At 33.7% G+C, this 13,712-nt stretch overlaps 1 protein-coding gene across 4 annotated transcripts; it reads left to right on the forward strand.

Moving 5' to 3' along the window:
- Positions 1 to 2,462: 2,462 nt before the first annotated feature.
- Positions 2,463 to 10,907, forward strand: LOC7464593 (uncharacterized). 4 transcript variants are annotated; one of them, XR_002984413.2, is made up of 16 exons: positions 2,464 to 2,625; positions 2,988 to 3,673; positions 3,752 to 4,064; positions 4,186 to 4,332; positions 4,438 to 4,526; positions 4,630 to 4,722; positions 5,106 to 5,232; positions 5,950 to 6,014; positions 6,096 to 6,270; positions 6,862 to 7,056; positions 7,158 to 7,205; positions 8,126 to 8,272; positions 8,429 to 8,511; positions 9,409 to 9,524; positions 9,855 to 10,107; positions 10,340 to 10,907. XR_002984413.2 is itself a non-coding variant. In XM_052456538.1 (15 exons), the coding sequence occupies exons 2-15, from the start codon at positions 3,066 to 3,068 to the stop codon at positions 9,935 to 9,937; spliced, it is 2,286 nt and encodes a 761-aa protein (XP_052312498.1). In that variant the 5' UTR covers positions 2,463 to 2,625; positions 2,988 to 3,065; the 3' UTR covers positions 9,938 to 10,238. The 4 variants fall into 4 exon arrangements, 3 of the variants coding, with proteins under 3 accessions (XP_052312498.1, XP_052312499.1, XP_002315110.4); XM_052456538.1 differs by lacking the exon at positions 10,340 to 10,907 and having other exon boundaries at positions 2,463 to 2,625; positions 6,865 to 7,056; positions 9,855 to 10,238; XM_052456539.1 differs by lacking the exon at positions 10,340 to 10,907 and having other exon boundaries at positions 2,463 to 2,625; positions 6,874 to 7,056; positions 9,855 to 10,238.
- Positions 10,908 to 13,712: the final 2,805 nt, after the last annotated feature.

The raw sequence follows: 13,712 nt of genomic DNA on the forward strand, positions 1-13,712 counted from the left end.
TTTACTTCGTGATTTTTTAATGTTTGCTTTCTATAGAGTAATGGCAGTCTTGTGATCTAAATCATAAATTTTGAAGAACATCATGATTTAATTCTGGTCTTTTTGAGGCCTTATTTGCAAATTGATCTTTTTTTAGTTTCGTCTTTCATCGTTTAATTTGCTTGATAGTTAACCTCCATTGTTTTATTAGATTCTGTATGTGCGACGTTGCCCGATCTCATGATCAGATTATGAATTTGGGTTACCGACTCGAGTCAAGTTTTTTTATACTTCTTTAAAGTTGATTTTATTTCTAGTTCCTCCCTCAACTTTTACTTTGTTGGTAATTCAAGTTCAAATTTCTTTTATTTTTCTATTTATGAGGTTATCTCGTTCTTATCAATTTTGTTTTGTTATTAAATAAGATTATTGAGACCTTTTAAGAATATTTAGAGGGTATATTTTTATAATATTAATGAACGTTAATTTTTTTCAATTAGTTATTGTTTTTTTTGGGTTTTTTTGTAACTTTCATTGATTTTTTTAATTATAATATTAAATTAACTAAGATTATTAAACCCATTCAAATCTCAATGATATGTGTTTCAAATTTTTGTTATTTTTTTTTAAAAATAATATCATCATCTGAAATTTTATATCTTTTTTATTTTAGAAAAAATCTGATCTGCCCTACATACCGGCTAGTTTCTACTATAAATATATGGCTTGAAGAGCTACTACTATGGTGTAATCCAACTCCTGTTTGGAGCTCTCGTGGAGGAAAACAAAATATACGAAGCAAACATTATATTACATTAAAATTACAAATGCCTGTCTCCGGTGTCTCTCCGTTCACGAGGAGGACATGGTTGGAAATGGAATACGAATTGTAAATATTGATGACGCGAGCTGTGCGTACTCTACGGAGTGGGCTGCGTGGACTGCATTGTATCCGAGGAGTGTTGTCAACGGTCCCCTGATAGTCCTCACCTTACGGGTTCAATGTCTCAAAAGCAAAGGATTTTAAAAATAACGTGATTAAACCGTGTATTTTTAAAATTTTATGTTGTTATGTTCAAGTTTTATGGTTGTTAATATTGATAGTTATTGAAAATTTATCTTGTTATTAATTTGAAGACCTGTAAAAATTAATTGAGGTATGTATAAACTGGCTCGAAGACCCTATAAATAATAAATAAATAAATAAATAAATTTTTCTGAAAATCATACACGGCCAACCTTCCTATAACAATTCTTTCAGCAATTCGCCATGTGAAAAACACTTCGTCACTACTGTTGATTGCTCAATGCTGTTAGTTCAACATTCATATGTTAAATGTAACTAGGTTATTTTGATATAATTTATGTAAATTAATTTAAGTTGTTTTTAAAATTTTATCTGAAAAAAATATAAATATGTTTAGTTTTAATTTTTTTTAATTAAATAACAAAAATTATTATGAAATTAAGTTAAAATTTCGAGTTAGGCCATGTTTGGTATGGTTTTTATAAATTAATTTAAGTTATTTTTTAGGAGAAAAATCATAAACATGTTTGGTTAGAAATAACTTGTTATGAATTTAAATTGAAATTTTAATTTGATGAAAAGTTAAAAATTTTAACTTAATTTATGGATTTTGTATCCTTTATTCAGAAAATTTTTTAAATCATTTTTACCGAGTATATTTATAGCCTAACTTCATCTTAACTTATTTTTATTAAAAGTTACTTATAAAAAAATAATTTTGAATTATAATTCAAAGTTTAAATTCCTAATTTAAAAGTTATGTCAAATGAACTCCTAATCAAAAGTTTGAAAATTTAACCTCTAACATACAAATAATAACCTATAATATATCCTTTCTTTGAAAAAAGTTATTTTTACGAAATAAATTTCTAATTTAAAATCAAATCAATTTATTTTAATCATAAGTTGTTTATAAAAAAAATATAATCAAAGTTTAAAGTCAGCCAGACAAAATTCTTAAAATAATTATATTTTCTTCTGTTTCAATTTCAGAAATAAACTCAAGTTTTAAAAGAAATGCTGGCCTGGCCAGGGTTCCTTTTATGAAAAGCCAAATCCAATGCAAATCCACTTTCATCCCATAACACTGTATTATGTCTTCACACACACACACACACACACACACACACACACACATATATACACAGATTAGATTAGCAGTATAGTTTTTTTTTAAAACGTGATAAAAAATGTTTAGATTGTGTGTGTGTATATATATATATTATTGCATATAACTGTAAATTATTATTATTATTATTATTATTATTATTATCATACATTATCTTCCTTGACTAATTAAATTATTATTGCCAAGATATTTGACCACGCTCCCTCACCTCCGAATCACCCTATTCAACGGTTCAAACCCATCTATAAGATCCCACAACTGCAAATGACACTAATCCAACGAATACAACACAAATGGGCTCCACTCATATAAGCCTAATATCTGCACTGCAATATACCCGAATATCTTTCCATTTGTCGCCCCAAGCCCAGGCGCCAGGCGGTACAGGCACAGCATGTTCTTCCCTCTCCCTCCCGAACTACCTTCCATCTCACCATGAACTAAAAACACTCTCTGTACTCCATTTTTTCACTCCTTGAAGATTTCCAGGGTACCTGTCGAACTCCTTCCCTGCCTCTCTCTCTAATTCTATGATTTTAAATCAAATCCTCATGCTTAATACCCGACCATCGTCAAATTCAGTTATCATTAATCACTTGGAACTTGTTTAAATGTGTTAATTGTTTGTATGAATCGAAACATTTAGCTGTTGTTACGTTTATTTAGTTTCTACTATTTTCTGGTTAATCTTACTTTATTCATCAAATAATCGCTATGGTTTGTTTGTTTGTATTATCACTCGAGCTAATGTTGTTTGAGAAATTAATTATCTGGGTAACATGAGATTATGTTTTACTGTTTTTTTTTTATCTATTTATAATGTTTAATTAGTATTAATACTGTGAACTACAGGCTGGCGAAGTCATGTGTATCGGATATGAAACTATTTGTTTAAAGCTTTGCTAGAGACTGAAATTTGTTGTAATAATAATGGCTTCGAGAGCAATCTTGCGGAGAAAGCGATCCCTCTTTGATTTCCTGAGGGAACCGAATTGCTTGATTCGGGGGGGGTTTTCGAGTTTCCAGTACGGGCGAGGACCGCCTCAATCAAATGACCTGCAAGAATCGAGATGCGTTATCAATCATCCGTTCGGGAGTACTGATAGTAGAAATGAAAGAGGTTTGTCATTGGTTTCCAGGGATGGGGTGTCGAAGGTTTTAGCCGCAGCAGGGTTTCTTAGGCATAACTCTTTTGGATATTCAGGTTTAGGTTGTGGAATTGGAAATGGAGATTTTGATTCTTCTTTGGGCATTAGGTGTTATTTGCAGTCTGTAAGTTATGCTTCAACAGCAACTGCTGGTCAACCTGAATATGGCCGTGGGAGTGATAGAAATGAACAACTGGATGCCAAACAGGCGAAGGAAGCTTCACCGGAGGAGTGTGATGAAGCTGTTGAAGATTTGACCGAGGTAAAAGCCAAGGCTAAGGCTAAGCAGGCTCATGAATCCCAAAAGAGCACTAAAACAGTAATGCAGAAAGTATGGGCGAAGCTTTTGGGGATTGGCCCGGCTTTGAGAGCCGTTGCTGCTATGAGCAGGTTAAAAATTCTACTCCTTGTTTCTTTTGGTTTGAGTTGAGTCATTGATTACACATTGACAATCTATTCTTTATTTAGGGAAGACTGGGCTAAGAAGATTCGTTATTGGAAGGATGAATTGAAGTCTACCATGCAACACTATTGGTTGGGTACTAAACTACTCTGGGCTGATGTCAGGATTAGCTCGAGGTTATTGGTGAAACTTGCCAGTGGGAAGGGCCTTTCTAGAAGGGAAAGGCAACAACTAACACGTACTACTGCTGACATATTTAGGCTGGTTCCTTTTGCTGTTTTCATCATAGTTCCATTCATGGAGTTTTTGCTGCCAGTATTCCTAAAACTATTTCCCAACATGTTGCCATCAACCTTCCAGGACAAGATGAAGGAACAGGTAGAGATACACTCTTTGAGCTTTGTTAGTTCAATGGTCACAATATCAAATGGTTTTGTAGGAAAAGAGTTGGTGTTCCTACCTTCATACCCCAGTTCCATATTAAATGCTTGACTTGTAGGAGGCATTGAAAAGAAAGCTAAATGCAAGAATTGAATACGCTAAGTTTCTTCAAGACACCGTGAAAGAAATGGCAAAAGAAGTCCAGAACTCTCGAAGTGGAGAAGCAAAGCAGACAGCAGGAGATCTGGATGAGTTTATGAACAAGGTACTTTTTTCCTTGTCCTCCTCCAAGCAAGAGAATGATATCTACTTTATGTTTCTACTCTTGTATCACAAACTAATGTTAGGTTTCATTCTGCCATCCAAACAGGTTAGGACTGGTTCTCGTGTTTCCAATGAAGAAATTTTAGGCTTTGCCAAGTTATTCAATGATGAGCTTACTTTGGATAACATTAGCAGGTCCTCATCTCTGCTGTCACATCAGTATTTCTGAAAGTATCTTGTCCTTTCCTTTCAGACTGCCCTTGATTTAACAAAGCACTGCTTTGGTTGTTATATGCAGGCCTCGTTTAGTAAGCATGTGCAAGTATATGGGTATCAGCCCATATGGAACAGATGCATATCTACGTTATATGCTTCGGAGAAGACTGCAAGAGTAAGATATCTCTTGTTAATTGTTTTTGGTATTTCTAGGAATTCTGTTCTTCTGCACCTTCATAAGTGAAGACTAATGGTGTGACCTGTGAAGAATGTTGGGTTTTTTCCTTATTAGCCAACTCTTATTTCATAATTGATTTAGAAATTATCCAATTATATATAGTAATTTGAAAAAATTGTTGAAGTATGTCCATCAAATCCGACTGTTAATGCTTTATGAAATGGAGACATACATGTTAAGATCTTTAAAAGATTTGCAGAGAAGTTATTGCCTATTTGAGGACTCGGATTTCCCAAAAAGGGGGACAAGAAATTCCATGAAACTCTAAATAATTGGTTAAATTCTTGCTTAAAACCTTTTAAGTTTGTTAAATCTGGCAGGATCAAGAATGATGATAAGATGATTCAAGCTGAGGGTGTGGAGTCCCTTTCTGAAGCTGAACTTCGTCAAGCATGTAGAGACCGGGGCTTACTTGGATTGCTTTCTGTGGATGAAATGCGGCAACAGGTTTGTCTAAATTTGATATTTGTAACTCTTACATACTTGGCAGAAGAACAATGATAGGGTACACAGGAGAAAAGAAAATGTCAAAGCCCTTGGTTGGAATCAAAATCTATTTATCATGGTAATTACATGAAACCATGACCACAGTTATGCTTTTTGTATCAGCTGTAAATAACTATCACTTTCCAGTTTCCATGCAGTTAAAGAGCCAAGCTACTATTGTAAACAGTGAAAAGATTTTATCATATCTATTTATTAAAGGTTTTCTATAAGTACTGAGGCAATTGCTATTTATTTTAGCACTAATTGACGTTGCCTTTCTTCTTTGTTTAATTCACCTGCCTGGCCATGAAAACTCAGATGTCATGCAGTGACCTAAAGCTAAGTTCCTGGTATATATGATAAATAACAACTCATCTCAAGCTCTTCCTCTAAATACACTTTTCACCACTTGCTAAAGTAGCAAAAGCTCCCCCACCCCACCCCCCCCCCCCCCCCCCCCCACACACACACACACCTGCATCTTGCCAACTGTTAAGAAGGCCAATGAGTCTTACTCTAGATTTGCTCAAATAACAGGGCATGTCTGAAGTGAATCTCACTACTGTGCACAAAGAAAGGAATACCATTGGTCTCAGTTAATTTTTATCCTATTCTCCATAGAAAGTAGAGAAAAGCTTCATGCTGTTCAGGAATGTAAATAATTATCTTTCTGCGCAGTTGCGTGACTGGCTGGATTTATCTCTCAATCACTCTGTTCCATCCTCTTTGTTGATATTGTCTAGGTAACTTAACACTTCATTTTTTGTACTTGTCTCAAGAAAAATGGTTGCAATCTAATCTTTTTTCTTTATTACTCTATACAGAGCTTTCTCTGTTTCTGGAAAAGTTAGGCCTGAGGAAGCTGTTCAGGCTACACTGTCATCTCTTCCGGACGAGGTTGTGGATACTGTTGGAGTTACAGCCTTGCCATCTGAAGATTTAGTTTCAGAAAGGAGAAGAAAGTTGGAGTTCCTAGAAATGCAAGAAGAACTGATCAAGGTTGGTTATTTGTTCGACACTTGCTCTAGCATTTTCCCTGTCTCTCAAACCCAACAAAGTAGTTGCATTTGCATATTAATGGTTTCGTTGCAGTCCAATAAAATCCTATACATACATTCATAATATGTATGCTGCATTTTTGTGCACATGGGAGTGCTGTGCTAATAGATTTCATTTTCCTGTTAGCTTTATTTTGACGTATTCCTTGAAACTTTCTTTTAGTCATGATTTCTCCAGTTTCTTTTTTTCATCTACCTATAGCTTGTATAGTGTCCTCCATGCCATTCTTACTCTGTTTAGCTTATATTCATAAATTCAGCATTTGAATAATACATCTCATTACAAAATTCTAAATAGTAAGGCCTTGCCCTGTTATGGACTCTTCAGTGTGAGGCTCAAGGCTATTACAGTTGCACTAGCGATGGGCCTTAGCTTCATTGTATTCTTCTGAACACATAATCCTAATTTAATTGTCTTGAGCATCCTTGCTGGTCGTGGAGCATATATAGTAGCCATATGCTGCTAGATTTATTGTGCTTTGTTTAAATGCTTTGCTTCTTGGCTAGTTGTTCTAAATAACCTATTATGCAGGAGGAGGAGGAGGAGGAGGAAGAAGAGCAGGCTAGGATGAAGGAATCTGTTAGTAGTCAAAAGGACGTGGCTTTGGAAGAGATGACTATTCCAACAGCTGGAGAAGCACAAGAACAGGCGAAAGCAAAAACATTGGAGAAACATGAGCAGCTTTGTGAGCTTAGTCGTGCATTGGCTGTTTTAGCTTCTGCATCTGTAAGGACCAGGAACATTTGTTATCTGCTACACATTTTTCTGTTATAATTTTATGTTATGTCATCTACTTACTCCACATTATTCACTGCTACCTATTCCAGTCTGTAAGTAGGGAGCGAGAAGAGTTCCTGCGACTTGTCAAAAAGGAGGTAGGAACAACTAAATTGTTTCTGATTTGTGATCCTATACATCTAATTTTGAGGGCATAAAAGGGGATGACATCACTCTTTTCTATTTCCTCTTTTAACAATCTTGCTGTTACATGACTTTCGAAGAAATGGTGGAATTTCCATGTTCTTGTTTTTTTCATTTTGAACCTCATGAATTTAAGTCATCCAAGATCCACTGTTGACAGCCCAGTTCAAGATCACCCTTGAGCTTTCTTGCCATTTTTTCACTGTTAGGCTGCATGAATGCTTTGTAATGTCTGTTGTTCCATATGACATGAATCTTTTTTGTTTCTGGCACTATCTGCTCATTTAGTTTATATGTTATGAACCGTGATAATTTGTTCTGTATGACGTTCATCTTTATGTTTCTGACTTCATCTGCACATTTAATTTATATGTTCTGAATCCTGTGAGAATTTGTTCGGGTGTGGTTCAAACCTCCTAGATGCCCTGGCAGTGAACCCCTATCCATTTGAGTTAGACAGGAAATATACTGCACCAGTTCCTCTTTGGAATATGATGCTTGTTCCTGGGAGATTAAACCGGTAATGCTATCAAAGAATTGTTCTTTTTCTTAATATTTTTTCTCCTCCGCTGATTGATGGTCTTGCTGAAAGCTGTCTGCTGAGGGTAAATTTCTTTGTAATCATTCTTGTTGTAGGTAAATACTATATTTGGTGTTGATAGAGTTTTAATAGAGCTCTCATTAGCTTATACAGGAATTCATATACGCTAAGCAAGAGAATATCCTGACCTTTTAGGAAACTTTGATAACTCAATTATCTGGGGATCTCCATCTAGGCCATTCTCACTTAAATAGCTTCGCAGTTGGAGTCCGTAGATTTGAGCTTTGCTAAGCTGCATTTCCTCTACCTCACTCATTTGTTATGTCATTCCAGATAGACTTGTATAACAATATGGTGGACAAAGAAGGTACAGAAGGTGAGGAAGAAACTAAGAAGGCATACAAAGCTGCCAGAGAGGAGAGCGATCATGCTGCTGGAACAGATATCTCTGGCAAAGTTTCTTCAGCCCTGATCGATAGAGTAAGTTTTTTGAAGAATTTTTTTCTTTGTTAGCTTCATTATCCATTTTTTAAATTTACTTTCAAGTCTTTTTCTTATAGAATACCAATGCATACTATTTGAAGCTCTGAACTGGAATGTAACTGAGGATGTTGCTGTGATGTGTGCACATTTCAGGTAGATGCCATGCTCCAAAAGCTGGAAAAAGAAATTGACGATGTTGATGCTAAAATTGGAGATAGATGGCGCCTGCTTGATAGGTTTGCATATTTCTGTTTTTGAAATTGTGGGGATTGTGGTGGTTTTATGTCAAACACACTCTGGAACTGCACATGGAAATTTCTTCAGGCTACTCCTGAAGAAGTTTTTCTGAAAATCAGCTTGATATCCGTGCTTGTAGCTGTCCAAAAACATGAGGCTAGTGATGTACATCGCACTGCATCTTACAAAGTCATCTGAATAACGTAAATCAGTTAAAAGTTCATTGTGAAATCTCATCTCACAGAAATTTATAGACCAATTGGATTGCAACTCAGTGATATGAGGATGGTTGTCACAAAACATAGTGCATTTATACACACATACATTGCAGGCACCCAATGCTGCCTGTCAAGTGTTTAAATCAGTCAGGGGTTACCTTAGAAGACAGGTTCACAATTCGGCACTTCTTGTTTGTATTTAGTTGCTCATATGTGAAGATTGCCTCGATGACTTAAGCTGTGCAAGATGATACAGGAGCAAACAGCATGTATAGTTTGGAATCAATCTGGCAAATTAATGGCTCGATTTGGAGATCTTAGGGTTTTCAAACAGATGAAGTAGTCAAGTAGAGGATAATGCTTTATGCTTGGAACATTATTGCTGGTTTCATAGCAATTGATTTTATTCGATGTTTCACATTTATGTATATATAATCTGAATTTGCTGGTGTCTCAGCCAGTGTTAGGAAATGCTGCTGCTCTTTGTCCCTGCAAGATGATTACTATTTACATGCCTCATTCAATTATAAGTTGTTTGCTTGCGTTAAAACTCACAGTTTTCCATTGCAAGCTCAAAAAAAAAAAAAAATTGAAGGTGCCCTAGCCTCAAGAATTTTGGTTTGAACTCTGTAGTGGTTTTTAAGAATTACCCCAGTAAACCTTTCATTTTGATGTCAGGGATTATGATGGTAAAGTGACTCCTGAGGAGGTTGCCTCTGCTGCTATGTACCTCAAGGACCACTTGGGAAAGGAGGGCATCCAAGAACTCATAAGCAATCTTTCCAAAGATACAGGTTAGTGATGAATTCCATCTTTTCTTGTCAGATCTCTCGCTACCACCTTCACTAGATGAATAATGTTTAAACTACCGCTATAATATAATTATGTTGTGGTGTTATCTACCAATCACATAAATATGCAATTTTGGTTTTGTTTGCTGAGGATTGTTTTTTTATGCAACATACTAACATGTAGATGGAAAGTTTTTAATGTTCTCGTAGTAAAAAGGTTGCAACAACACACCCCGGTTTATTATATATAGATATATGCTTTACATTATTCTTCATACTTTTGTTTTAACCTCCCAAGTATAATTTACTATTTTCTGTATTTTGTTGCAACAGAAGGAAAGATCCTTGTGGAAGATATTGTCAGACTAGGCAGTGAAATGGAAGATGCTGATGAAGTGGAGAAAGGAAAATCATAGAAAACATGTACCCAAAATTTTCTTATCTTTTCTTTTTTTTCCTGCCGAACTTCCATCTTTTCGGTTGAGTTGCTGCCCTGTTGGGCCATGTATTCCGTTGACTAGACACTGAGGATGACACCTGCATCGGTATCCATGAAATTTGAAAGCAATGGGAAAAAATGGGGAAGGTAAGGAAAATGAAAGATTCTTTGTCAACAGTAGGTAACTGAAATGCATATATCGGATCCTCTTCAAAATGGCATCTGTAAAATAAAACCAAATATGAGTGGACAAATTAATACAATCATGACCTTGTTTAGCATCGTAGTCTAATAATGGTAGCATTGTTGGCTGTTGATGACATGTATAATTTGCAAGAATATAACATCCTAATGCCTTTTTACATGGGTTTTTTAACAGCTAGAATTAATCTCCCTTGCACGGCTGACTGCTAAAGAGTAAATCCCGGAGATTAAACACCCCCTTGCAAGGGTAAGGATAGTACCAAAGCCACCAAACAGCCTTCCTAAATACCACCGGCCGTTGATCCGACTAGTTATGGTCTTGCTTACCTGCCTGTCCAGTCAAGTTACTTGGGAGCTACTTCCGGGTAATGCTGATTGCCGAGAACTCGGGTCGTCCTGTTCCACGGTTTCATGTGCCAAAACCCATCAAATTCTGTGTGCCTTTCGTTATGTAGGGGATCGAACATTCCCTTCTTCTGTAATGCTCTGCTTGGAACTGGAAATAGGCCATGGGTACGTACACTCGTTGCTTCACCCCAGGATCTCAGACATCGTAAGCGTCAAGCGTGACAAATGTCACGTACCCCGTGCACAAGTGTATCCACTCCCCGTTTGAAATATAAATCAAAACTAATTTTGGCTATTTTTATCACGAAAACTAAGTGTAAATTGAAAGTATTGTAATAAAATTACATATATATTGAAAAGAAAAAAATATTTTGTGATTCATAATTTTAATTTTATTATCAAGGACAAGCTTTCTTTTTGGATATATATTGATTTTTTATTTTATTTTTTATAATGAACAAGTTTATATTTGTTTTTAATCTTTCAAAGTATTTTATATTTGTCATCTATTTAAAAAATGACTCGTACAATCGGCATGATTCCTCGCTATTTATTTGAGTCAACTAACAACAGTTATATCCATTTAAAAGAAGTCCATGATAAGATTTAAAATCGTCTTTAGTTGGTAAATGGCTCATTTTTTGTCGATTATATTACAGAGGGTTCGTTTGACCAAAAGTCTGGAGCATGGGGACAACAATAATTTTTAGTGTGTGTATATATATATATATTCAAAAATATATATATATAAAAAAAACTTTTATTTAAAGTGTACATAAAGTGTATATATATATATATATATTCAAAAATATTTTAAAACACAAAAATAAACAATTCTTGTGAAATCCAACTCGAGTATAATTATGAATTACAGTGTCCCCCCTCCTCCTCTCTTTTTTTTTTATATATATAAAAGTTTCGAACCTTAAACTTTTTAAAAGAAAGAAAATATAATATCTGTTGAGGCAGGAATTTATAGGCAAGACTCATGTTCGTTGAATCCAGTTAAATATTTGATAGTCAAATAACTTAGCCTGGCCTCGCACTACAAAAACTCCTCCTAATCTCTGTATTGCCTTTTGAATGTTGATTGCGAGACTAGGAATAACCAATGAAATAAACAGCTGAATTCAGGCTATTGCCATTGCCATTGCCTCAGAGAGCTTCCTGAAGGGTTCAAGATCGTTGTGCTACACCCATACTTGTTGCTTCTACCTCAAGTAGTGTACGTAAAATATAATGTTTTGAGAATTTCTAACGTCATGTTTCAAGAAAATCTTGTATTTCTTTGTTAAATTTCTTTTATTATAAAATCAATATACCACTTTAATTTGCCTTCAGGTCTTTCTTCATTTCGTTTGACACGTCCAATCTCTGTCGAATTATATATATATATATATATATATATAAACACCTCGGTTTTTAGGTCCTCAGGTATAATTTCCGATGTGTTCTCAACAATATACTGGATATTTTTTTTCCCGGGCCCAGTTGCTGGGCTCTAAATCCATACCTACTAGGCTATTTATCAGTGAACATAGACTGCAAAAACACTTTCTTTTTTAGTAATAATTATTTTTTAAAATATTTTTTATTTAGAAAAATATTACTATAATATTTTTTATTTTTAAAAATTTATTTTGATATAACACATCAAAACAATTTAAAAATTCTAAAAAAATAAATTTTAATAAAAAATATATTCAACGATACCCCTGTCGTCTTGTTGGATACAAGGCTCTAAGCTTGCTTGTCCTCCAATTGGTGTCCAGACAGAACAATCAAATTGATTGGTAATGAACCAGGATGGTCAAAAAATAAAATAAAAAATTATATTTGAGCTTGCTGTAGCACGTCTTAAACTTATTATAAGATTTTTGGTAGATAATTAATAAAAAAATGACATTGTTATTTTCAGATTTAAATGTCATATTAATTTCATACAATTCTATACTTGTATTTATTTCAATTTAAAAGTCCTATAAGAATTAACTTGTTTCTGTGTTTCATATCGTAAATAATATATAACAATGTAATATTTCCATAATTATATACATATTTTTAAATGAATGAATAAAAGATTGTGTTGGATAATAATTACAATACTTGTATGTGTTAATATAAAACTGAGGACGCAAGATAATAATGCTTAGAAGTTAGAATAGTACGAGATATGGAAACATGGCTGACAGTTTCCAAACTTGAAAAACTTTAATATTTTTTTTTTTAAATAAGCGGCATTTTATCAAAAACAAAATCTATAATATTTTTTTAAAAACATGGATCTAGATGAAATCACCTTTCAATCCTTAAAATTAGACAATAACTATTATTGTTGTAATCACCCCTTCATCATTACCGAGCGTGTTTGAAAATATAATTATGGTTGTTTTTTTTCACTCAGAAACATATCAAAATAATATATTTTAAAAAAAATTATTTTTGATATCAATATATTAAAATAATTTAAAAATACTAAAAAATATTAATTTAAAATATAAAAATAAACAGGAAAAACTACCATAAAAAAACACAATCTAGCTCGCCCACTAGTACCTCGATTGTCTCCACTGCCGATAAAACTTACCAGTAACACCACCACCATGACAATTCCTTTTCCGTTACCACCGCTTTTGATGTTGGTCTCAGTGTGTATAGTAATAGTTTTTTAAAAAGAGTTTTTTTCAGAAAATTATTAAAATAAATTTTTTAATTTTTTAAAATTTATTTTTAACATTAATATATCAAAAACAATATAAAAACACTAAAAAATAATTAAAAATAAAAAATTTATTTTTTAAAAAAAATAAATTAAGAATCGTTCTAAAACACCCATGATTGCTACCACAACAACCATCATTTAATGACTACTATCATCATTAAAGTTAATTTTTCTATTACATACAGTTATGACATTATGTTTCAGAGGTGTTTTTGAAAAAAATAATTTTTTTTTTGTTTTAAATTAATATGTTTTTGATGTTTTTAGATCATTTTAATATATTAATATCAAAAATAATTTTTTAAAAATATAAAATATAACTACTCCCTCGCTGCCACCGCTTTAGTGCTATCAATGGAAAATTATTAAAAAAAGATCTTAACATGCCAAGCTAACCAAAAATTATACTCCATAAAAAGTATACTCGATAATCTATAAACACTCGCGGGGTTTTAATAAAATTCAAATTCAAATACAC

This window comes from Populus trichocarpa, chromosome 10 (genome assembly GCF_000002775.5).
Source record: "Populus trichocarpa isolate Nisqually-1 chromosome 10, P.trichocarpa_v4.1, whole genome shotgun sequence".
Classification (NCBI taxonomy): Eukaryota; Viridiplantae; Streptophyta; class Magnoliopsida; order Malpighiales; family Salicaceae; genus Populus; species Populus trichocarpa.

Excerpts from the sequence above, each read along its gene's own strand:
- LOC7464593 (XM_002315074.4), top strand. The coding sequence starts at position 3,066 with ATGGCTTCGAGAGCAATCTTGCGGAGAAAGCGATCCCTCTTTGATTTC. Across the intron at positions 4,527-4,629 it reads ACTTTGGATAACATTAGCAG|GCCTCGTTTAGTAAGCATGT; the intron begins GTCCTCATCTCT and ends TGTTATATGCAG. Across the intron at positions 6,015-6,095 it reads TCTTTGTTGATATTGTCTAG|AGCTTTCTCTGTTTCTGGAA; the intron begins GTAACTTAACAC and ends TACTCTATACAG.